Source organism: Crocodylus porosus, unplaced genomic scaffold, assembly GCF_001723895.1.
Source record: "Crocodylus porosus isolate Cpor-Errol unplaced genomic scaffold, CroPor_comp1, whole genome shotgun sequence".
Classification (NCBI taxonomy): domain Eukaryota; kingdom Metazoa; phylum Chordata; order Crocodylia; family Crocodylidae; genus Crocodylus; species Crocodylus porosus.
The window spans coordinates 25,823,617-25,848,787 of record NW_017728915.1 but is presented as its reverse complement, the minus strand read 5'-3'; the positions used below and the strand labels follow the sequence as shown (position 1 = coordinate 25,848,787).

General features: G+C 45.0%; 2 protein-coding genes across 2 annotated transcripts in view; both read left to right on the top strand.

Annotated features, from left to right (window-relative positions):
- Positions 1 to 2,708, top strand: part of LOC109310611 (fatty acyl-CoA hydrolase precursor, medium chain-like) — a 15,325-nt gene extending 12,617 nt beyond the window's left edge. The window contains exons 11-13 of the mRNA XM_019535870.1: positions 80 to 229; positions 2,164 to 2,236; positions 2,326 to 2,708. Of these exons, the coding sequence (XP_019391415.1) occupies positions 80 to 229; positions 2,164 to 2,236; positions 2,326 to 2,515 (413 nt within the window). The 3' untranslated portion in view covers positions 2,516 to 2,708. The remainder of the gene's footprint in view (positions 1 to 79; positions 230 to 2,163; positions 2,237 to 2,325) is intronic.
- Positions 2,709 to 4,827: 2,119 nt separating this feature from the next.
- Positions 4,828 to 23,601, top strand: LOC109310612 (fatty acyl-CoA hydrolase precursor, medium chain-like). The gene is made up of 13 exons (XM_019535871.1): positions 4,828 to 5,117; positions 6,685 to 6,889; positions 10,008 to 10,143; positions 11,018 to 11,151; positions 13,176 to 13,329; positions 14,039 to 14,143; positions 16,276 to 16,383; positions 16,868 to 17,008; positions 18,961 to 19,041; positions 19,393 to 19,540; positions 22,101 to 22,247; positions 22,683 to 22,761; positions 23,389 to 23,601. Exons 1-13 carry the CDS (start codon positions 5,042 to 5,044, stop codon positions 23,573 to 23,575), a joined length of 1,701 nt encoding a protein of 566 aa, XP_019391416.1. The 5' UTR covers positions 4,828 to 5,041; the 3' UTR covers positions 23,576 to 23,601.
- Positions 23,602 to 25,171: the final 1,570 nt, after the last annotated feature.

Here is a 25,171-nt window from a genome sequence, read left to right as displayed (position 1 = left end):
GGGCCTGCCGACTTAAAGGCATCCAGTTCTTCCAAGTGACCCTTTTTCACTGACTTCTCTTAATACTATTTTCTGTTAGAGTCTGGTGCTGCAACCTATTTGTTTGAGTATCAGCATCGTCCAAGTTTATATAGAGATACTAAACCCGCATATGTGAAAGCTGACCATGCAGATGAAGTTGCTTTTGTCTTTGGAGGACCATACCTGGCAGGTGACATACGTCTACGTGGTAAGTAGTGGCTAGTGAAGTGTTTTTGAATTACTTACTCCTGGTGGATCAGTTTTAGCATGCTTATTTTTTATGAAAGGCAACTAAGCCAATCTGAAGGTCAAAGGGTAACAGTGTAAACTGTCCTGGTCATTGATTAATATTAATATGTCGTCCTTTCCGTCTCCATCAGGGTAGTTCAAGTAAAGAGTTTAAGTTTTGGAAGCTCAGGAAGTTGGATGAGAGAGTTTTTTGGCAAACAGTAAATTTGTTGAAAACTAGAGTGCAGGGCTCCCCTACCCTCTCACACTGCACCATGCTTCCCCTACAGCCTTACCGCTGTCAGCTCCACTCCCTGAATCCCAACACAGATCCCCAAAGAAACGTACCTGAAATTCAGCAGCATTACAGGCGGTCATTGGATTTAGCAGCAACACATGGCTTTCAGGGAGGGGTCTACATAGCCCTGAGAAGAGCTCCCTTCAGGGTGCTGTGCTCCTGATTGGATACCAGGTGATGCTACTATGCTCTGTCTGTGCTTCCAGACTGCAGCTGCTTTCCCACCACAGAGCTTCAATTGACTCCAGCTGCTTCCTGTTTTTATAAACAGCTCAATTTTTTTTTCAGATTTTATGGACAGATGTTGTTAGCCTGTTTTGGTTGGGTTTTTTGGGGTTTTTTGTTTTTTTTTCACTGATTGTCTGTAAATTTATGGACAGTTGGCAACCCTACCTCCTTGCAAGCAAGTGCTCTAACCACATAGGCGGCAGAAGGCCGGAGCTAACAGGGCTTAGTCCCCACAAACGTGGGGTAGCAGTGGCAGCACGGAGGGCCATAGGGCAGCCCGAGTGCGGGCAGCTACAGTGGCAGGGGAAGGGGAGTACAGAGACAGATGTTCAGCCACAGTTTGCAGCAGCCCGGCAGCGTGTAGAGCGCTGCCCACCACAGCAATTAAGTCTGTCATGGGAAAGAGGCATGGGGGTGCAGATCAAGGCCCCCATGGGTGAGGGAGGGAGTGGGGCAGAAGCAGGGCAGGGCCAGGGCAGGTCGTGGGATGCTCACAGCCCAGGGGAGTCCAGCTGCTGAGTACACCCTGGATCAGTACACAGGACGAAGGCAGCTGCTGCTGTAGGCTGGGCTCTGTGCCCCGCTGCCACTGCCTTGAGAACTGCACGGTGCCATGTGCCTGCCACGCGCTGACTGTGCCATGTCCCCTGCCCACTTGGCAGTGGCAAGCACACAGCATTGCACCACTCCCGAGGCAGTGCAGAACCCAGCCCAGAGTGGCAGCTGCCTCCACCCTGTGCACAGATCCGGGAGGCATATGCCCCCCAGGCCTCCACCAGGGGAGTCCCTCCCTGCCCTCCTGCTCCCCCCCCCACATGCCCCTGGGCAGCCACCTGGGCACTGAGTGTCCCATGATCTGCCCTGACCCAGGAGCCCCATTCACCCCAGCCCCACCCTGCCTCTGCCCCACTCCCTCCCTCACCCACAGGGCATATACCCCTTCCCCATGACAGACTTACCTGCTAGGGGGGGTGCATGTGTGCAAATGCTCATGTGCTCAGCCCCTCCCCAAATAATATTTCCTCCCTCCACCTATGCCTAACCACTGTCAGCCACTCAGCATTCACTATTGCTGACATTGTTTCTGTATAAAATAATAGTCACTACTGCAGGGACCAGAACCCAGATCCCTCCTAGCATGTGAATGCCCTCCCCACAGTCTACAGAGTTACTCTTGCTCTTCCCTTGTGGCTCAATAGATATTTAAGTACGTTATTCAAGTGGAATGGCTCCAGCTGAAGGGACAGTGGAGACCCACCTTAATACCTCATGTGGGTGGGACACTCCTTTGGGACAGCTGGGTTCTACTCCTTCATGCAGTGAATGTTTAATTTATTTTTTACTTTCTTCTACACAGTACAGTTGTTCTTTCCTCTTCTTTCCTCCAGATGAAGCTACAGAGGAAGAAAAGCACCTCAGCAGAACTCTAATGAAATATTGGGCTAACTTTGCTCGAAATGGGTGAGATTCATGAAACATTGGTCAAAAGCGTGTGTGCAGCTATGGGTAAGTGCACACATGATTAAATAGGGGATTTACTCTCTTTCCAGAAACCCAAATGGGGAAGGTTTGGCAGAATGGCCATCTTATAACCTGGATGAAGGATACCTAGAAATAAATCTGGAGCAGAAGAAAGCAAAGCAACTGAAAAAAAAGCGAGTGGAATTCTGGACAAAGACAGTGCCTGAAAAAATCAAGGAGAAAAGTGGTGAAGACAAGAAAGAACATGAAGAGTTGTAGCTTAGCCAGCATGAACATGGAATCATTATCATTTAGGTGTTTACCCGGCTACTCTCATGACAGAACAAACATCTCTCCTAGAAAAATGATGTATTGAGAGATGCTTCGTTCCTTTTTAACTCTTTCCTTTACCATCTGCAGATAGAAGATACCATGCCAAGCAATTTACATTAAATAATTCCCTTCTCTAATTCATTCTGATGCTTTCCTGGACTTGTCAGAGATGTGAATCTTGTTTAACAATCCCAGTTACCTGCTGTCCCTTGTGCTCAGTCCCCACGCTCATGGACAGAATGCCAGATGAGCACCAATTTAACAAAGCCGCATCAATAAAGATGTGATTTTGCAACAAAGCTTTATCTGACTGTGCTGCAACAGCCTATCCATGAGACCAGACACTTCATACAGACATGGGCACTCTAAAGAGAGTTTTTAAAAAATCTATTCTCTCTGTAGCCTCTTCCTTCTATAGTTTGACCTAGCAAGCAGTGGTGAAAGGCTCCAGTGTTTTTAAGTAGTCTTCTAAATACCCTACATAATGAGAGTGCTAGAATTCAGTCTCCCTTCAGTTGTTAGACAGTGAGATAATGCTGTTTCATTTCCTTTTGTTCCATTTTAAACCTACTGCCAACTTTCTTATAAGGAAGGGCTGGAGTTTCCCCAGCAATGCATGTCCTAGCTTTTCAGCACTTATTTCTGCTGTGTTGCTGGTACTAAGCTCCAGACTCTCCCTTTGGATTGAAGTGGAAACCTTTCTACTGTCTTGAGGAGAGAGGAATGGCTCCAAGGCCACTGTCAGTACAAAGACTAAGTGTATCAGTATCTGTCACCTTTGTCACCAATACACCAATGCCAAGTCCAAACTGGCCCAGCCCCAGTCTCTGCTGCATATGTGACATCTGTCACCTTGGTCCCAGTTCTGGCCCAGACTTCTCTGCTGAGTCTCATTTGGCCCCTATCTCAGCTCCTTAGCACTACTGCTTCCAGCTCCCACCCTCACCGCTGTTGCTGTGTATGGTCTGTCACCTGCACCAGCCCTCTAGGTCCCGCAGCCACTTATTTATTTAGACTGTGGCTTCGGCGCATTGTTTCACCCACTGAGTCCCTTAGTCGCTGGCCAGGAGTCTGCAGGGCCACATGCTGAGACTGATCCCAGCCTTCTGTGGCCCTGCAGCAGCTGCTGTCCTCATCATGTCTTGCTCTTCTGGATAAAAGGCCTTGCTGCAGGAAGTGTGCTGGGATATCCTACCATCTCTGCCCAGTTTTCATGGGCTTGTCCCTGAAAATTGGAGCCTTGGAGGCAGAGCCAGCTTTCCACCATGGCTGGTATGAAGCCCCCACTGTGGACACACACTTGTATAAGATGCCCACAAGTTACTATGATGGTACACCTGCCACCTAGCTGTGCCATAGCTAGTGTTTTGTGAAGCAATGTAACCTCTACATCCTGCCAGACTAGCAGTGAGCATGGCATTCCCACACCGCGTCGGGAGGAAGAGCAGCAGGAAGTGCTGTATGATGGGACACTGGCTTCTTACAGGTATGCAGTGTTAAAAATAAACCTACGGGTGGGTTAGGGTTAGGGTCAACCCCACTGTGCTGCGAGTACTGTAGTATGCCATTCTTCTCTAGACCTGAGGTGGCCTGGTATCCTCCTTCTCCCCAACACACAGACAGTAACTTCAGGCAGACCACATGTTGGACTTCACAGACTGTTGGCCTCGAAAAGGTCCCCTAAATGCTTGCTGTTGCATAAGAAAGCATATTTTTAACAATTACAACCACAACTTCTCCTGGCACAACTTCAATCAACCCTTGCTTTTGATTGGCCCATGTGCTGGGAAATTTTCCTCGAAGTATTGAGTCACTTGGTAAAGATGCTGTCATTTCCTACCATAACCACCCACCAAGCTCCAGCTGCTATCTCTGCTTGACTTTCCTGTGAATCGGCTCTATTTAAATCAGTGGGATTCCAGGAGAAGGCACTGTATCCAGTAGCATATCCAAAACCAGGCAAGGCAAATTTATTTTTTTTATAGCATATAACCTGAGTGAGAATGCCACATGCTGTCTAAGTTTTTGTTGTGACTGTTTTATATCAAACAATTTTTCTTGAAATTTATCCCCAGGGCAACAGCCCAATTGATCGGATTTTTCTTGTTTCCTCTCTGCAGATAATTTGTGCTGCTACCACATTTACTGTGGCCACACCCTGCTCCCATTGCTGGCAGGAGAAACCTGACACTGGGTGTGACCCTCCCATGTGGGGCAAAGTGCGGGGGGGAGGTGGTCAAAGTTCAACTTGGCCAACCCTTGGCATCAAATTACTATCTTGTTTGCAGTAAGAATGTGAGTCCAAACTCGGTTTTCAACACAGGTTTCAAGGCGTTTCTACCCAAGGGTGTGTTTGAAAGAGAATGTTAGCTAGGTGTCCCTTAACTGACACCCTTTGTGTCTGTCTGGGTTGGGTTTTTTTCAGCAGTTAATGCAAGGAAACCAGCAGAGCATTCAAGCAGAGAGAAGAAAATGTCATCTCATGGCAAGGTTCCCCTGCTTTGGTTTCTGGTCTGGGCGGCATGGTTGATCACATCTCAAGCTGAAGGTAAGTCTCACTCTAGGGGCAAATAGAGTGTGGGAGTCCATCTGTCACTCACTCAACCATTTGTCAGGACCAAATTTCTTTTTTTTACCCCCAAAGCCCATCTTATTTTATTTCTTCCTCAGATGACTGGTGACAGAGTTTGCAGATCCTCCCTTACACAGGATGGTGTTCTCAAAAATGGATCCCTCTCACCCTTAGAGAGAGGTAGTTAGCCGTGTTGGTCCAAAGTTGGGCAGAAGGCAGAGTAGAGTTGCTCCTTATAGACTAAATCAGAGATGCATAAGCTTTTGTGAGCAAGGGTTTACTTCATTAGCACCTGATGATGTAATCTGTTGCTTATGAAGACTTACTAACCCTGATTCAATTACTTTATAAGTCTACCTTGCCTTCCCTATTACAGAAGCAGGGTGTAATGCAGTTTGTGATCTTTTGTTTTCTGAAACGCAGCATAACTTTTAACTATAAAAAAATTTAAAATATTTTGGGGAAAAGAAACAATCTCACTAATATAAAATTGGAAATATCTTGGTCCCTGTCGAAATCTCTTGGAGCCTTTATGTTTATGTATAAAAATTACTCCAAATGCAACTAGCTCTGAGGGTAAATAGGTAAATATATTTCAGCTTTTACCTAGTTGTTATTCCCACATAGATATCTTGGACCAACTCTATACCCGCTGTCCTTCCAATTAATCTGGGTAGAAATGAATCTACTAATCCAGTGGAATTTAACTTGCATACAAAAGCTTTGCACGCCTCTTTCTTTCATTTTTTCGCTTGCACACTTTTTTTAAAAACCGTTTTTAACCTAGTCAGCCATTTGTCCAAGGGTGACAGTAGGTTTTGCTGTGTTTCTACAGCACCGCAAAGCTGAAGGTGGTGCCAAAAATGCTGTCATTCCTGTATTTCAGAGCAGACTCTTACCACGAGGAGCAAAAAGGAAAGCTGCTTCTCTGCTGACAACCTGGGGAGTGTGTGGGTAGAGCTGTGAAATGCTGTTGCTTCGCATGCATTCTGCAGAGTGCAGCTGTCATGGCCAGAGGGGGGCTTATCAGGCTGCCTTGGACAGTGGTATTCGTGGTGTGTGCCAGCATGCCCTGAGGTGGGGCTGAGTATAACACTCCCTAGGATCATAATGACACTCCAGGCTTTTCTCACATCCAGCCTGTAGCCATAGGCATGAGCCACAAAATTCTTGTTGGATCCAGATTTCAAATGTTCCAGATCCAGGGTGATGTTTAAACGTGGGGTTTCAGCTTGGGCCTGTCTCTGGATTGGACTGCAGGATCCAAGTCTGCATTGTTCTTATAGTCCCTATAGCTTGGAAAATCTAATTGCTGAGAAAAGAGAAACAGTTGGGAGGAAAGTACAGCACAGTGGAAGAAATCCGTGTCTCTGATGTCTACGCTTACTCTGAGTCATCAAAGCAATGGAAATCCTTGCGGAAAAATAAAAATGGCAGATGTAGCTTAGCGTCAACCAAGGGGGTCCCATTGCTCTAACTGGATCAGGCCATTAATTTTGTCCAGTCATTTAGACTTTGCTCATCTATAACTTACATTACGCAGGACAAGAAGTTGAGAGGCCAGAAGTAGTTACCAAATATGGGAGACTCCGAGGAAAAGAGGTTGCTGTCAAGGGAACTGACAAACGTACGCAGGTGTTTCTGGGGATACCTTTTGCAAAACCGCCTGTGGGTTCTCTGAGATTTTCCCCGCCCCAGCCAGCAGAACCGTGGCACGGTGTGCGAGATGCGACTTCTCTTCCACCAATGTAAGAACCCTGTACTCTAGGTGTGTGCTGTCTTTACACTTTAAAAAAAAATTAACTGAATTTAATCAACTGGATTTTCTTACTCCCCCACCCCACCCTGTTCTGGAAAAAGGAGCTTGTCTAGAGCTTTCAGGTCCTTTGAATGCTTCCACCATAAAGGGAGGTTTGGAAATGGTCCTGAAGGTAGGCATAGTGCAATTGTTTGATTAAAAAGGGTGCAGCAATCATGGATTCCTCCAGCTCTTACGCTAAACTCCATGATCTGCTTGTCTTAAAAGGTCTGATAATCTTAGGGAAACTAACTGAGGAGCATACAAGAGATGGAAACACAATGCCTTTACATGATACCCAGAGCAGGGAGACAACTGGCTCATCTGAGGTAGCTAATGAATGTGGGGGTTGAGCATGTTGGGATGAGTAGGGATGTCAGTGAAACCCTGAACCTCTCTATATTTCACTAGACATGATCTTTTAACCCCAATCTTGCAAACTTGTACACATATAAGCAGAGAGAGAATTATTTAGCTGTGTTAGTCTGAAGTCAGGCAGAAGCCAGAGTAGACTGGCACCTTATAGACCAGCAACCCCAACCTTGGGGTCGCAACCCCATTTGGGGTCACAATGATAAAAAGGAGGTTGCAAAGTCACTCGACAGTGTTGACTAATCATACAGGGATCTGGGTTGTCCGTTCACTGCAGAATAATGCAGAAAAATATGGATTTTCTCCTTTAAAGGAGAAAAAAGTAGGAAATGGTGGGTTCCCCTTACAGTCGGGCAGAGTTCCCACCTGCAAGGGGCTGCTTGCAGTTGGTGGGAGCGGGAGGGGGGCAACCAGGCAGGGGGTGCTATGTGCATGTGCACGTTCACACATGCATGTGGCATCCAGGCAGCATGAAAAGCAACTCCCACAGCTCCCTGCAGGGAAATCTATGGGAGCGAGGGCAGATTGAGGCCTCCATGGTAAAGGAGGGAGTGGGACACGGCTGGGGCTGGGAGTGCTAACCAGCTGAACTGCTGCGTGGGGGCTGGGGTGAGAATGCAGGCGGGGGGAGGAGAGTGGAGCCACAGGTGGCTTGTCTGGCGGGGTTGGGAGGGACGGGGACTGGCTCCCCACTGCTGCATGCACGCCTGGGGAAGGGGAAATGGGGGAGTATGTGCCCCCCAGATTTGTGTTCAGGGCGGGGGGGGCTGCTGGCTGCCCCCTTTAGGCTTGGTGCTTCCCACCTTGTTGCCCTCCCCTGAGGCCTCCTCAGCGGAACAGGGCAGGTAAGCTCAGTGCCGCTGCTGCCAGGACCCCCACACCAGCCACGCCGCCATGGCAAGGCACCCCCTGCTCACCTAGTAGCAGTGGGGGACACAACTCCACATCACCAGTGCTACTGCTGCTGGGTGGGCAGGGGGCACTTCGCCATGGTGGTGCAGCTGGTGTGGGTTCCTGGTGGCAGTGGCAGCACTGAGCCTTCCCAACCTTCTGCGCCAGGTCCTGCCTGTTGTGCCATGGAGGTCCCCAGTGGAAGAAAGCAGGGTGGGGAGTCCCCAGCTTGTAGCGGGCAGACCGCATCTTCCCCCTCCCGATCAGCTCTGGTCTGGTTGTGCCGCCTGCAGGGGGAAGGGATGGCGGGTGGGAGCCAGGCTCCACGCTCTGCTTCAGTTGCAGCAACCTCCCATGGGCAGCACCCAGGACTCAGCACTGCTGGGCAGGGAAGGGAACAAGGGGCTGAGGGCCCAGGCCCTGGGGCACCTGGGAAGGGTTTGGGGGCTGCAGGTTTGGAATAAGGGGCATGGGCAAGGCCATGGGGCTGTGGGTCTGGAGTGAGGGGTCATGCTGAGGAAAAGGGTGGGAAGAACTATTATAGACTAAGAGAGACATAAGTTTTCATAAGCAGCCACTTGCTTTGTCAGATGCTATGAAACTGCATATGCTATGCAATAAGCTGTGCTATGAAACTTCATTATGGCTTCTCAAGTAAGTTGTTGCCTTTCTGATTTAGTTAGTTTTTGGAAATGATAGAAGGGTGCCTTGAGTCAATGGGTGCCTCGAATCTAAAAGAGTTAAGAACCACTGTAATGGGCTGTTTTACTGCCTGCCTCCCTGCAGAGGAGTGGGGCAGGGAGGAGCCTGAGCCTACACCTGTCCCCTCCCAGCCCCCACAGGGTGTCCTGGCGCTGTGGTTGAGGATCGCTAGTCTAAGGCGCCATTCTGCCCTTCTTTCTGCATGTTTAGCTCCCTGTTACAACGCGAATTTCCTCTGCCACAGTTTGAGGCCATTGCTTCTCTTGTACTGGCACAAAGAAAAGTCCATTTCTATTCTTTATAGTCACCCTACAGGTATTTGAAGCCTGTTATCAAATCCCCTCTGTCTTCTCATCTCCAGACTAAATATTCCTACTTCTTTTAGTCTTTCCTTCTAAGTCATGCTTCCAAGGCATCTAGCACTTTTGTTACCTCCTGCTGGGCTCTTCCCAACCTATCTATACCTTTTTTGATGTGTGGGGTCCAAAACTAGACTCAGTACTCCAGGTGAGGCCTCACTAGTGCACAGTAGGATGGAGAATCAAGATGATTCAAGGTAGTGAAGTTAAGCATACATGCCTTTGCTGCATTAGGGTCTTAGTGTGAAATTCCTTAATAGAAAAAAAAAAATCACTGTGTAGACCTGAACTTCTGTTAGCACTTAGGAAGCTAATCAATGTCAACTAGCACAAAACATCCATTTTCCCCAAGACTGCCTTGTGAGGGCAGTAGATTGTTCTGTTTTCCCAGGAAAAATAATTTAGATAATGAAATTAATGCTGAAGCAACAGTTCTTGTTTTCCCGTGAATCAAGGCTACTCTCTGGAAGTTCCTCTTTACTCAGAGGTTAGTTTTGGTCTTGTAAAGCTGAACCAAGTTCAAATCTCACTGGGGTCTCAAATTTAGAGCAACTATCCATTGCAAAGGATCTTAGCAATAGTTCTAACTAAACCTGTAAATAAAAAAAAAAAAAAAAATCCAGGCTTGTTTTTTTTTTTTTTTTTTTAAATATCTTAAAATAATATTTGAATGTATCTGTTCAGTTATGAAATGTATGAAAATCTCCATTGGGAAAACCTCTAAATCTTGTTCTGACCTTTCAGATGCTTGCAAGACCAGTTGTGGCTGGAAAAATTTAATGAATTTTTTAAAATGAAACATAACATGACAATTTCTGAAGACTGCTTGTATCTGAATATTTACAGCCCTGCCCCTTCCAATAACAAGGCCAAGTTACCGGTAAGCAGAACTGCTGCAGGTTTGTTTCCGTGCTCTTGAAGAATCCTTACAACTTGTCTGGCGATTTAATTGGATAGTACTATGCAGCAACCAAGTCAAGGTATATAGCACCTCAATCTGTAGGGCTAGAAGCACTCATTGAAACCAACATTAAAGCCACTGAAAAGTAGAATAGCATAAAGGTCCTCAAGGTTATTTAATGCAAGGGGTAGCAAAGTGGTCTGAAAGCATAGGTCTGTAGAAGAAAAGAAAGATGCCTACATCTACTCCAACAGTTTTTTATATGTCCTCCCTTTTATTTTTCATTGAACTAGAAATTAGGATCAGGGAGAATATGTTTTGCTTTTGGAAATGCATAATTGCAAGCAGTACCTAAGTTAATACAGGTCCATGGGTAAGGCCCTTAAAAAGTCTTCCCATATCCACTCAAGTAATAACCCTTTGCTCTTCTACAGCTCATTGAAATAAAGACAGGTGGGTTATATGAGGATCAGTTACGTATTCATTTTTAGCTCTACTTCAGTGATCATGATTGAGTAGAGGAATGGGTTGCTCAAGACACGTAAAGAGAATTTGTACGAGGGCCAGGACAAGAAGTCACAAGTCCCTGTTTCCAGTGTATTATGCCTCTATTCCTGTCATGTCATTAATCTCTCTGTATTTTATTGGTTTAAATCATACAAGTTAGCTCAAGGTAGCCCACATTTATGAAAGTATTCAAAACCTGAAGAAGAGGTGCTTTTTGCCAAGGAGATTTGCCCTATCTCTGCTCTTGTTTTGCCTGCTGGATGGATTTTATTCTCCAACACTGGCTAACAAACAGCTTTCAAATGCACATTTTCATGGAAAACCTTTTATGGTTTTGTTTTTTCAGGTTATGATGTGGATTCATGGAGGATCTTTATTGATCGGTGGAGCTTGGATGTATGATGGGTCAGCATTATCTGCCTATGAGGATGTGGTGGTAGTAGCCATTCAGTATAGGCTAGGTATTACTGGATTCTTAAGGTAAGTTTCCTTACTAAGTCAAATCATCATATCCACTTTTAGTATATATGTGCATTAAAATAATTGCTTAAATATTTTAGTGATTGGCATAAAGAAATCAATAATATGGGCAGTGATCTGCCACGTCCTCTAAATATTTAACAAAAATGAATTCTGTTGTATTTGCTTGCTTCTTCAGTGACCCTACTTTCAGTCCAAACCCTCATAACTGGTGTGACACACAGGATCATGTTTTTCTTGTATGTTCATTCTCTCAAGTATCTCTACCTGTACTCATAGTTGTTCATGTGTTATTTATGCTCAGCAGTTTGCTTTACCCAACTGGGTTATTTTACAAATTTTGGCAGCCATTTGAATTACTCTAGAGACTTTATAACAAATTTAGCAATTCATCTCTGCTGAAACAGCTTATATCTTTAGAGATGCTTTGGACAGCTTCCTGATTTGCCTTTAATTTGCTGATCATCAACATCCATACTGTCCACTAAATACATGGCCTTGCTGCTTCCTTTCTCTTCAGAGAATCTCTTTAATAAGAGCACTAAGACCTTGTAAACTCAGTATTTCTGGGGATTACCATCTCTCTGTGTTCATCACCATGACTGCATGGAAGCCCACAGCCAACAGCCAGGCTCCAAATGGAGCAAGCTTTTTGAAAAGTTCCTGTGTGATTCATGACAAGCCCTGAAAGCTAAATGTTTTGATTCAGAATTTGGCAGTCTCAGTTACAGAGAAGTAAACAGGAATGTAAGAAATAAAATAAGAAAGGCGAAAGAAGACTGGATTCTAAACAGGTGTGAAGAAATTCAAAACGGTTTTGAAAACAACAGCAGCGAGAAAGCGTTTCAGAGCCTGACGAAGACAACTAAAGCACACCAAGCAAGAACAAAGAAGACAAGAATGGAAAATTGCTTACTGAAAACAATTCAATACACAAGAGATGGGCAAAGTACACAAAGGAACTCTACATCTACAACATCCAAATGGGACCTGAAGTACTTGACCAGCTAGCAGAAGGAAGACCTGGAAAGCACTGAAGAGGAAGACCCAGACAGCTCAAAAGAAGTAGAAAAAGCCATCAGAAGCCTGAAGAATGGGAAAGCACCTGGGGTAGATAACATACCTGCAAAACTCTTGAAGACAGGTGACAACATAACAAGCATGCTTCACAAAATTTGTAACATGATATGGAGGGAAAAAACTTGGCCATCCCAGTGGACAAAGTCAGTCATCATTCCCTTTCCTAAAAAGGGGAATCTCCACCAATGCACAAACTACTGCAGTATCTGTTTGATCAGCCATCCAAGCAAAGTACTTCTAAGAATAATATTGAACAGACTCAAGCCTCAAGTAGAGACCATGCTGATGGAAGAGCAGGATGGGTTCTCAGAAAGGAGACGTACCACAGGGTAAATCTTCAACATCCAAGCACTGTATGAAAAGTAGCATGATCACCACAAAACACTTCACCATAACTTCATAGACTTCAAGAAAGCTTTTGACAAGGTGTGGCACAAAGCACTTTGGCTCATGATGAAGAAGCATAACATTGGCAGGTTCTTGCTAACACTAACAGAAGAACTTTACAGCAGTGCAAACAGTGCAGTGCTTATCAACAGCAATATCATCAAATGGCTTGCGACGTCAGTAGGAGTGCACCAAGGTTGCCTGCTCTCACTTCAACCTCTTCCTTGAAGAAATCATATTAGATGCCTTAGAGAATTTCAGAGGAACTGTATCAGTTGGATGGCAGATCAGCGTGCTGTGCAGTGCTGATGATGAAGATCTGATAGCAGGGACATCTGAAGAGCTTCGGTGGCCTTGGGACTGACTTGACTTGCGTTTGTTGTTAATGTAGGTCAGTGGATTTACCCAGGATTGACTTTGCCCATTCCACAGAGGTATGAATTAGAAACAAATTTATTTTTAACAATGTACGTGATTATTTTGTTGTTGTCGTGCACTGCTAGAGCCCTGTATATAACAATAGCAGAATTGATGTCATGAGTTCTTCTTGCTTTCAGTACGGGTGATGAACATGCACGTGGCAACTGGGGTTTTTTGGATCAAGTAGCAGCTCTACACTGGATTCAAGAGAACATTGAATATTTTGGAGGAGATCCAGGGTCTGTCACGATATTTGGAGAGTCTGCAGGAGGAGTCAGCGTTTCTGCTCTTGTAGGTTTTGAGCTTTTGTGCTATTTCCCAGCCAGACTGCTTAGGAGACTTTACCTATGCTATGCTCACACTGTCTTATTAAAGTACAGGAGTATTATCTTCAGTTTACATTTGGGGCAGCTGAGGATGTGTCTATGCAGCTTGAATAGCATGCCAGGTAGAACCAAGCTGGGACACACATGTACAACCATGTGAAAACAATGTGCCCATGCTACTTAGCTCCTCTGATTTAACAGAGTCAATTAGACTGCTTACAGCACTGCAATAAAGGTGACAGCATGTTTCCACAAGGTGCTGCTGGCACACTAAGTGAGCAGTAGAGACATGTCCCTAATCAGAATGAGTTTGAGTGACTTCCTCAAGGTCTCACACAAGCTTGAGAGATGAGCCAGGTGTAGGCCTCCTGACAGCTTTAGTCACGAGGCCTTTCTTCCCCTCAAGGGCAGTCATGGGCACTACCATAGGTTGGAAAACTCCCCCTAATACCAAATTCCTAGTTTTAGTTTAAAATGTAGTTTTAAAATGAGTAACAGCCCTGCATTGCATTCAGCCGGGCATCTAGCAAATAGACTGAATCGACATGCCAAAGCACAACAACTACTCCAGATTCTAGGAAGACTGCACCCAGTCACTCCCATCTTTACTGTAAACTCATCACGCAGTGTTTGAGCCTTTTTCCTTGTCCCCCTCCCACCCTCATCTGTTTCAGGTTCTCTCTCGATTGGCAAAAGGCCTGTTCCACAAAGCCATCTCCGAGAGTGGAGTTGCACTCTTTCCTAACATGTTTAGTTCACATCCTGAAGCGATTGCTAAGGTATGTTATGCCCATTCTTACTCATTATGTTACTAAAGCAGGGATCCTGGTTTTCTCTGTTTTAAAAATCACAAATTCTCTGATTGAAAAAACCCCAAAATCTGTCACTCCCCACCCACAGCCCCCCATACCCTCAGTCCTGCTGGAGGGGGCCCTCAGCTGGCAAGGTTACAGGACAAGGGACCCAGGTCCACAGCCCCCTGCCCCCTGTAGCAGCACCCAAGCCCTGGCTGTCACCCATGAGAGGCAGCAGTTGCTGCAGCAGAGCACAGCGAGGCGCCCAGCTCCCCCTTCCCACAGCCGGAGCAGAGCTCTTGGTGGGAGCTAATGTGGGCTGCCCAACGCGGGCTCAGGCTCCTGGCCCTGCTACCATCCTCCCAGGGCCTCTATGGCACAGAGGGCAGGACCCGGCAGAGTGAGGCCAAGTGGGGAAGTTCAGTGCCATCTCTGCAAGCCCTGTACCGTTATGGCGAAGTGCCTCCTACCCGCCTGGTAGCAGCGGGAGGCGCAAGTCCATGCCACCACCCCAGCTGCTGCCACATGGGCAGGAGCACTTCACCATGGCAGCATGAGGCTCGCACTTGTGGCACCGAGCTTCCCTGCCTGGCCCTACTCTGTCCTGCCACGCTAACTCCCACCCACTGGGCTGCGGAGACCCTGGGGGGAAGGCAGCAGAGTGGAGAGCTCGAGCTGCAGTGGGCAGCCTGCACTCACCCCCACTCCAAATCTGTGGGGCATGTGCCCCCCATGCTGCCACCAGGAGTGCACGCAGCGGCATAGAGCCAGTCCCCCCCTCCCCCCCCATGCACACACTCTCTCCAGACGAGCCACCTGCGGCTCGTCCCTCTCCCTGCCCAGGCCCTGTGGCTGCACATGGACCCAGGTCCCAAGCCCCATGCAGTGCTCCGGCTGGACAGCAGCCCAAGCCCCAGCGCTGCCCAGCTCCCTCCCTCACTATGGGGCCCTCAATCCCCCACCCAGTTTACCTGTGGGAGCTGCTCTCCAGGCTGCCTGGCAGCCACGTGCATATGTACATATGTGCATGGTGTCCTCTGCCTGACCATCTTCCTCCTGCTCCCCCCAGCTCCTTGCAGGCTGAAACTCTGCCAGCCTGCGAGGGGAAACCCACCTTTTTCCCGCGTTTTTCTCCTTTAAAAGAGAAGATCCAGGTTTTACTGCATTTTTCCATGGCAAAGAGAAAACCTGGATCCCTGGTACGCATGCTGGCATTGCAGAGCACAGTCTGCTCTGTCAGTTCTGTTTCATTTTAGCTGAGTCAATATTTTGTTTTTAAATGAGATTTTTCAAAGGTTTTTTTTTTTTATAGGATGTGTGCTGCAATCTATTGCACCCAGATCAGATTCTAGTCCTCACATCTTGCAGATTGTTTTCTAAGATAAAAACTGTCGTCTTCCTCCTCTGAGACATTCCTCCATTCCACCCCATTTGATTTGGCTATGGAACATAATACTGTATGCATTATCCTTTTTTTCTTGTACCCTGTTTCTGTCCACATTGAATTCTTGAGCATCGGGAGATAATTTTGTTCCAGTGGAACAGGAGGATGCTATATTTTAATTGTTCACTAATCCTGTTGTATTGGCCCAGTCTCAGTATTTTTTAGAACATTATGTCAAGTAATTCTTTGTTTCTCACACAAAGAAGAAAGAGCAGCCAGGAAATTCAGAGGGATGCATAATGCCATTGATCACACAAGATGCTCAGTTGTATGAGTACAGAATGCTAGGCTTGGCTCTGAATTTCTTGGATTAATTTTTTTCTTTGTAGTTTGTCTTTGCTTATTTAAATAAGCTAGCATTTTTCAAGGACATTTAGTCTCTGGTTTAAATTACAGACCTGAGCTGCTTTGTAAAACACAGGCAGCTAATGTATTAAACCATGAGAGGCATTTTTAAAAGCACTGTGTAAAACTAATCCCATTTAAAACAGGCCATCTCTTAAACACTTCTGCAGATCCCATCCTATACTTTTCTGTGCGTGTTGTTATAAAGAAACGGATATATATCAGACATTGGTTACACAAATTCCAGAGCCTGTCCCCAAATAACACTTTAATTTGCATCAGAATCTAATAGCTGTTTGCAGATCTAATGTTGTTTGAATAATTGCAGATGGTCGCTAACATATCTGGCTGTGAGACCATGAGTTCAGCTGCAATGGTCCACTGCCTAAGGAAGAAGCCTGAGGAAGAAATTATTTTAAGACATCAGCTACATAAGGTAGGGGGTGATGTGTAGGGGTAAGTCCATTTCAGGTAGCTACAGGTGGCTGTTAACAGAGGGGCAGGGGCAGCTTCTGAGTGAGTTAGTGGAGCATAGCCTTGTAGGTACTGTAATTGCCAGTGGAGAAAAGTGAATTTAAGGATAGCTCTGGGATTGGACATGCATATGTTAAGTCTTTTTTTCAATTTTGCTGGTTAAATTCAGTTTCACATTTGGCTTTTTATGTCTTAGACTTCAAAGGAAATGCTTTGAAAGTCTCACTCTAGGTGCTCTGATTCCTTGATTGTGCTGTGCAAGTCGAATTCAGCCACTGTGAAAACCATTGTAATGGCATGACATCTACCATTGTGCTTAATTGGGCCCAGCATCTTCTTTTCTTTTGTCACAATGAATCATATTAGCTTGATTTCTTGGTAGAAGCTTCCACATGGAAAGCAGTAACAGCTTGACAAATAAATGCTTTTGCTTTTCTCTCTTCCAGGCAATCCCATTAATCCCTGCTGTTGTAGATGGCATTTTTATTCAGAAGAACCCTGAAGACCTAATGGCTGCAAAAGAGTTTAGTGCTGTTCCATATATAATAGGAATAACTAACCATGAATACAGCTGGCTCATTCCTAACGTAAGAGATTTCTAATAGCTTGGCACAGCTGTCTGCATGAACCATTGCATTAAACCAGGGTACCACTTTCTTTCCCTGTGAAAGACAGACAATTTGAGCTTCCATTCTTGTGTACCTGAAGCCCATGGGACATATTTCAAGGCTGGCCCCCAATTGTCCATGCCTTTGTGGATACCCAGCATACATCTGACAAGATTTTCTACTCTTCCCAAGAAAAACTTTACATTTATAAAGGGTCTGCCATTCAGAAGGATACCAGAGCAATGTATAGATTGCTGCTGGGAGGAGAACAGGGTAGAGAAAAGCCAAGTCTAAGAATTAGAAGAGGTTGGTAATCAAATTAACAATCTACATTGCTCTCTCTCCTGGCATTTGATAAGTAGGAGAATGCAGGACTGGTCATATCATCACTTAAGAAGTTCTTCAAATATTATCTAAGGTCTTCTAAAGAGGGGTTTGGTGGTCTGAATTTTCTTAAATAACTAGACCTTCGATGCCCAGCTCCTCTTTTGGAGAGTTTGGGGTCCCCTGCTGCTCAGACCCTTTCAGAGGTCTCAGTGGGAGACCCTGTATCACTGGCCTTTCTTTGAATATTTCAAAAAGTAAAACAAATGAAGTACTGGTTTTTAGCTAATAAAACCATTAGGGTACCTCTACCCCAGACAGTAGCAGTGACGCATAGAAATCAATGTTTTTGTTTGCAATCCAACTTCAGAAGCAGGTTTACAATCCAGTTCTCTTCCCATCGCGGACTCTAAGTTTCTTAAAGCTGAGAAACCTATAAATGACAAGAATTCCCATAGACATGGTTTAATTTACCCTATATGAGACCTTAAGGAATTTATATCTAGACATTTGCTCTCATCACGACCTTTATGAAGATCATGAGTAAAGGATGACCTGGTACAGGGGACTAGATTTAGAAACCCCATAAGCGTTAAAGCATCTTGCTCTTCCGCTCAGGGTCATACTGATAGTTAAATTTGGGTCCACAAAGGAAATTCTCCTGTCAATGATGTGGTCATGAACTGAAGGGAGCGGGAGGTTACCTTCCTCTGTAATAGGAGTCGCTGGCCTTTTCTTAGGATGTCGTGAGTATATATTAACCACTACTTCCCTCTTGTTGCAATAGTGGAGCACTGGCAGTGCCCTCATGTCCACTGCCTTTACTGTCCTATGGCATGTTACTGGGTATTTCAGGGATTATGCCTCAGTTGAGCATGTCTGGCTGAAGTGGTGATTCTGGTGATTGCAGATGTGATGGCCCAAGACACCCTTTCCATGCATGTGTTATATATGCTGTATTTTGTACTAACCTTTCTAATTTAGCAGCTAGACCTTGATAAGACTCAAAAAGGTTTGGACCCTTGTATGGAAAACAAGATCATCCAAAGCTGTAATACCTGATGCTCACAACAATTCTGGAAGGGGTATTAAACCTCAGGGCTTAAGCCAAAGTCTTATCAGGATGAAACCTAATGCAGAGGCAGATTATTTCACATCAGCTTCCTGCAGGGGTTTGCACCTTCCTCTGAAAAATCTGCTTCTGGCCAGTGTTAGGTGGAAGGTAGCACAGGGTAGCACTTCCGAGACCTTCAGAGAAACATGAGCTTTCATAGGCAACAGTCTCTGCTTTGTCAGCAACTTGGCTCATGAAGGAGGTTGCTTCCCACAAAAGCTCATGTCTCTCACAGCCAGTTAGTCTCTGAGGTGTGCCACCCTACCCTACTTTCTGCCTGGTTTCAGGCTAACATGGCTGACCCCTTCTGGCCTTTGTTAGAAACCTGTATTGGACAACAGATCTGATCCCAATTGCGAGTTCCTGTGGCCCTTTGCTACGTAGTACATTAGTTTGTAAACCTAAGTGGTGTGATATGTCTTACCTGCTGAGGCTTTGGGGCCTGTGTGTGTTGTTATAAACGGAACTGATTATTTTTAATATTTTCCTTTAGTCATTAGGCTTGCCTGGCCTGAAGGAGGGGATGGAGAGAGAAACCATAACTTCAGAATTGGAGAATATGTTACCGTTTTTGGTAAGAAACTAGCAGACTGATTAATCTCCCTTTAACTTGCTCAGTGCTTAGGGATTGGACTTCTGTTTCGTCTTTGTTTTGTTATGATAAATTAAAACAGAGGCTGGAATTCTAAGTGCATTTTTCACCCCTGGGTATCTACTTCCTCCCATGTACTTAACACAAAGCTGGTAACCCCTAGACCCTCTGCAATGGTGTTACTAAGAGCTATATCACTTCTGGACTGCCAGGTCCTCATAAGAAACAAAAATTCCCTTGTTGTCCATGCTAACCAATGTCTGACACGTCCTGCTGATTGCTGCAGCCCTTGATCAACCCTATGGTTAGTTTTCTCTTCCTCCTGCCTTCCAGTCTGTGCCACCTGAAGGTGTACCTTTGATAGTGCACGAGTACCTGGGAGACACCAATGACACAACTGTTCTGCGGGACCGATTTCTGGACTTGATAGGGGATGCCGTATTCTTAGTTCCAGCTATTAAATCCTCCAGGTATCACAAAGGTGAACTTCCATTTAATACGTTCTAGAGGAAAGGTAGATAATATAGATAAACCCTCAAAGTAAAATTGACTGTCAGTATAGATCAGAGCCCTAGCACACTACGCCAGGTTGCTGCACGTTCATGTTGGCATAAGCATTAGGCCCACCTGTCTTCCTCCCCCTAGATTGCTAATTACTGTATCTTTCTCTGAAGCTTTTTTCTCCTCCTTCAGAACCAGCCACTGGAGTTATCTGGGGCTTTCATTACTGTCTCGTTAGCTCCTTCATTAATTTTTTTACCTTAATTGACCTCTTAGCTGAGGCAGAACTAGTTAATACTCACAACTTCCTTCCCCTCTATTTATCCCTCTTAGGCACGGGCAGGCAATTATCTCGAGTGGAGTGCCTCTTACTGAGTTTTGACAAGCCAACGAGGGCTGCATGACAAGCATCCAGGGACAGAGAAATATTTACTTTCTAAATTTTTTAGGGGCCCCGCGGGCCAGATAGAATGGCCTGGCGGGCCACCCCGCGGGTCACATTTTGCCCACCCCTGCTCTTAGGGCTTGTTTCCATTATGTTTGCTGTAGCATAAGGATGTTACTGTGGCTGAGATGGTCCAGGGAATATGTGAGAGCCAAGGGTTTTTTCAGTAATATCTTTCATTGGCCCAACTGAGCAGACCTGAGGAAGGGCACTTGTGCCCAAAAGCTTGTCTAACATCTCTCCCAACTATACAACTGGTCCAATGAAGGACTTTTGCTGTCAGGGAGCCACCATCACAAAGAAATGCCCAACCATATCCCCATGACTGTGGCTTCTAGTGCTTCTGTGCAGCTCCAATATACAAGATACCCCATCTAGGATGCACCCGCTATGAAATAGTCTGTGGCTGCTGGCAGAAATTGTGGGCTTGCCTACATACATTTGGTGGCATCTTCCTTGTGGCAGCAAAAAGCCTTCTTCCCTGAGCTCACCAAGTTGGCATTGCTCTGCTGGCAGAAAGGAGGAATTCTGATGCCACAAGGGAAATACGTTCTGCTAGCTAAACATTGTAGTATAAAATAGCCCTTCTCTCGTTGTAATGAGCTGGTAAGCCTGCTAAAACTATAGCTACTTGTAAGCAATGCTGCCATCTTACAGGGGTGTAGTTTGTAGCTGTGTTAGTCTAAGGATATAGGCAGACAAGGGTCTTTGAGTGAATCTGATATATTTTATTAGAACAACTTAAATAGTTGGAAAAAATTGTCTTAGAAGGGAAGAGCACACACCAACTGCAGATGCTTCCTTACCCTGACAAAGGATTTTTAAACCCAAAAGCTTGCCAAATTTTTTTTTCCAACTATTTAAGTTGGTTTTAATAAAAGATATCAGATTCAACTGAAGAACTTTGTCTGCTACCATCTTTGCACCCAACCTGTATGGCAGTGGTTCTCAACCTTTTCAGTCTCAAGGCACCCCTCAGACACAAGGCCCTCCTTCATAACTCACATAAATTTCAAACATGGATTTTTTGCAGTGCTTACCTCCTTGCAGAGGGGTCAAGCCAGGAGGATAAAGGAGCAGCCAGGCAGGGAGAGCCTGAGCCTGCCCTTACCTGCTGACCTCCTCACAGCTGAAGCCTGAGCCTGCCTTTATTTGCTCATCTCCTCATACCTCATTTATCTCCTCACACTTCCTACAGCACCCTTTAGAGGACCTCGTGGCTCCCCAAGGTATCCCAGCACCCTGGTTGAGAATTATTGCTCTCTAGCTTTGTGAGAATTCAGTCAAGCAGGGTATTGAGCTGATCTTCCTAAACAACATATACTCAACATTTATTTTTCTTAATATACCAATCTAGACCCATACCACACATTGTGTATGCCATTTTAATTAGCCAAAGTACACAGAACTCTATAGCATCTTTCAGAGTAGTATTACCATAGCACATGAGCCTGTCATGAGTCAAGAGCCCATCTGCTACATGCTGAGAAAACTTTGAATGTAAGGACTGCCTGCGTCCTAAAGATCTGCACTCTGATTTTTGGACAATAGGCAGTATTTGAACCCAGACAGATGGCGGGTACAGGGAAAAAGTGAGAAGTAACAGTCATCCTGATTAGCACTAGTCTTTGCTTCTGGAAAGCAGGAGGGTTAGAACTCTATTAAGGGGACCTGGTTTGTTTTGGTGAGTGATTTTCTTTTTCAATTTCTGTCTTCTGGGGATAGGCAATGAGGTTGCCTTACTACAAAGAAACTTATTTCCCAACTCCCAGAGATGGTCAGACTTAGATCTTAACTGAGAATTAATTTTATAGACAGAAGGATTCTCAGGTGCTTTGGGATGTGATTATGCTAAAGGAGTGAACATGCCTTAACTTTCAGAAATCAAAATTCAGCCTTGAATGTATCTGAGTCTTGACACATTACCTGTATCTGTCTCTCTGTTTTGGAGATCATGTCTCAGGTGACACTCCAAACAAATTATTAATTCCAGTGCCCAACTATGTGGCTAGAATTGTTTTAGTTTCTACTTGAAAATGGAGAACTTGTTTTAGCTTAAATAAATATAATTTCTTTTAATTGTCGGGTTTTTCAGATTCTGGCTCTCCTGTCTATTTTTATGAATTCCAACATCCTCCAAGTTCAATTGCAGACCTCAGACCAGACTTTGTAAAAGCAGATCATGGAGATGAACTTAGTTTTGTCTTTGGAAACATGTTTATTGCTAATGAGATGTTGTCTGGTAAGGAATCCTTAGTAGTATATATCACATTTATTGTTCTTATGCAGCTGGCAGTTTAAGTTATGCCTTCGTTATCATAGGATGATGGGTAAATGCTATATTAGTGGGTTTGAACAAGTAGATGTAGCAGACTATTCTGTTTTGATTCAGTGAAATAAGAATGATCATATTTGGCAGAGGTGGATACTGGAAATCCACCCCTCCTCTTGTTCCAGTCCCAACCCAACACCATATATTTATTTTCCTTATCCTTCCTTTGTATTCAGCAATTGAGGGCAGTTGAATCTCCTGCCAACTGCAGACAAATATATTCTGTGTAACTATGCATTTGATGGACAGCCTATAAAATAGCAGGATTCAGAAATTAGCTGTAGTTGGTGCATGCACCTATATTCTGTTCCCATCATGCAAAATTGTGTATTTCAATATTTCTAGTTTTCGGAGTCGCTACAGAGGAGGAGAAACATCTCAGCAGAACAGTAATGAAATACTGGGCTAATTTTGCACGGCATGGGTAAGATTCAATATTCTTTTTTCCCAAATAGTGTATCTGCTTATTTGAATCTGTAACCAGTTGGGTAGCTCATTTGTGCAGACCACTCCATGCTTGAAAAGCTGTTGGATTGATAGCACCAACTCATTTTCTCTGCTTAATCACATAACAGGTGCAGCATGGCAAGCACAGTTTGCTTTGTTGGTAATACAAAGCCTCACTAATGCATCTTAGTGAATCAAGACCACATTGAAGGCTTTGGTAGTCAGGAACAGGCTTTAAGAAGCAGGGTCATTACCATTTAGCTATTTGTGGGGAATCTGGGCATAGAGAAGTGAAGTGACTTGCCCAAGGTCATGTGGCAGGTCCGGGGCAGAACTGGGAAGGCAATTTGAGTTTCTTCCTGCCCAAGCTGGTGCCCCAACCATCAGACGACATTGCTTTCTCCCAGTATACCTACTCTCCTGATGGCTGTTGTGTCATGGAAGTCTCTGTGCTCTGCCCAAGCTAAAATTTATAGTAATGAAGAGCTGTCAGAAGAAATGGCTTTACCAGTCTGATCTACACTGAAACTGGGGGACTAAAGAGATCCTGCTCTCTATCCTATCACCAGTCTTTCCTGGCATGTCTTTATTACATTGTGCATAGGAATCCTAACGGTGAAGGTCTGGTGGAATGGCCAGCATACAACCTGGACGAAGAGTACCTGGAACTGAACTTGAAGCAGAAGACAGCAAAGAAGCTGAAAGAGAACACAGTGCAGTTCTGGACCACAGTCTTGCCTGAAAAAATCAAGGAAAAACTTAAAGACATGAAACAGCACTCTGAGCTGTAACTTATGAATGAGGTCTGTGTGTATTTTTTGAAACAAATACAATCTCTGTAAGCATGATGGCATTAACAACAGACTGGGTGCATCTACACATGCGCCAGACTGTACAGTTGTTACTGCATGGACATTTAGTACTTGCTTAAGCAAGTACTAATGCAAGTACTAAATGACTGTGCGGTAATTAGCATTACCGCACAGTCTTGATGCCACACAGACTTTTTTCCCCCCACACTACTGCACTAAATCATCCAGTATTAAAACACTGGAATGGAACTCAGTGGGTGCTTCTGCATGAGATGCTACACCGCCGTAGGATGAGCTATGTCACTGTAACTTGTTGCTATGGTGACATAGCGTCAACTGGCATGAACTGTGATGCCAGTAGTTCTGTGCAGTAGCAGTGAGCTAGTGACAGCTCGTTGTACAGCAATATAGCATCTCATGTAGATGCGCCCACTGAGTTCCATTCAGGTGTTCTGATACTGCTCCCTATACTTGGTACTGAGAAGAATCAACTAGTTTGATCCACCAACACCCACAGGATTAGCTGAGATCAGGCAGACTCCAAGTGAAATAAACTAGGCAATAGCAAGGACTTCTAACAGCAAGGAGGAATCAAGAGTAACATTTTATTCCGAGTTATACTCAAAAGATGTCTAATTTAACAGCAAATAAATCAAAATCTCTCCCTGCACAAAGCGTGTCTATCTGCTGCGTGCCAACGCTGCTGTCCTGGCATCTTGATTCATCACAGCTTGAGGCCAGTCATTCTAGTTACCAGTACATCCAGCCACTCAGAAATGGAACAGAATGATGCAGATCCAATACCTCTGCTTTCTTAACATGTGACTCATTACTTTTGCTATTGTGAAAGGTAGCTTGAGTTACAAACTTTTATAGAGAGCTCTATAAGCAACTGTTTGTACCTGGCAGCCTCATTAACACTGCTTCTCAAAAGGAAAAAAACAAAAAAAAACACCTGCTTCGTCTCTCACCATAAGCCAAGTCAACACTGATGTATTAGAGCCTGTGTTCAGATGTACCCGTAACCTAGTATGTGCCCAGCTTTTCACCGTAGAGACCAGTGCTTCCTGTGCTGGTACTGGGAATCATGTTCACTCATCCTGTTACCTGCAGAAGCTGCTCCCCGCTCAGAGTGCACTTACGACATTTTGGATTAGAATCTGTTAGCAGTCCAGGTAACATCTACAGAGTGGCAGCCTCACGTTTTACACAGACCACAAGAACCTGGAACATCTTCAGACCACGAGGAGCCTGACCCTCAGTAAAGATGGTGTTCTCTCTCTCTCTCTCTCTTTATTTTTGTTTAGCCCAGTTCAATTTTGTGTTGTTCCATTGTGCTTCAGTAGTGGAGCAAATGTCCTCTCTTGTATGTATTTGTATTCAGAATTTTACCCTGTAACTGATTCTCCAGCCCACTGCTTTTGTGGTGGCACAAAAAAAAGGACATGGTAGATCCAATATGGCTTTACTGCCAAACAAGGCCTGCAGACTTGGAAGAGGGCAGGCTGGCCTCATCCCCACCCTTGCTTCCAGTTGCAAGATGGAGTTCTTCAAATGAAGAGTCACCTCTCCATG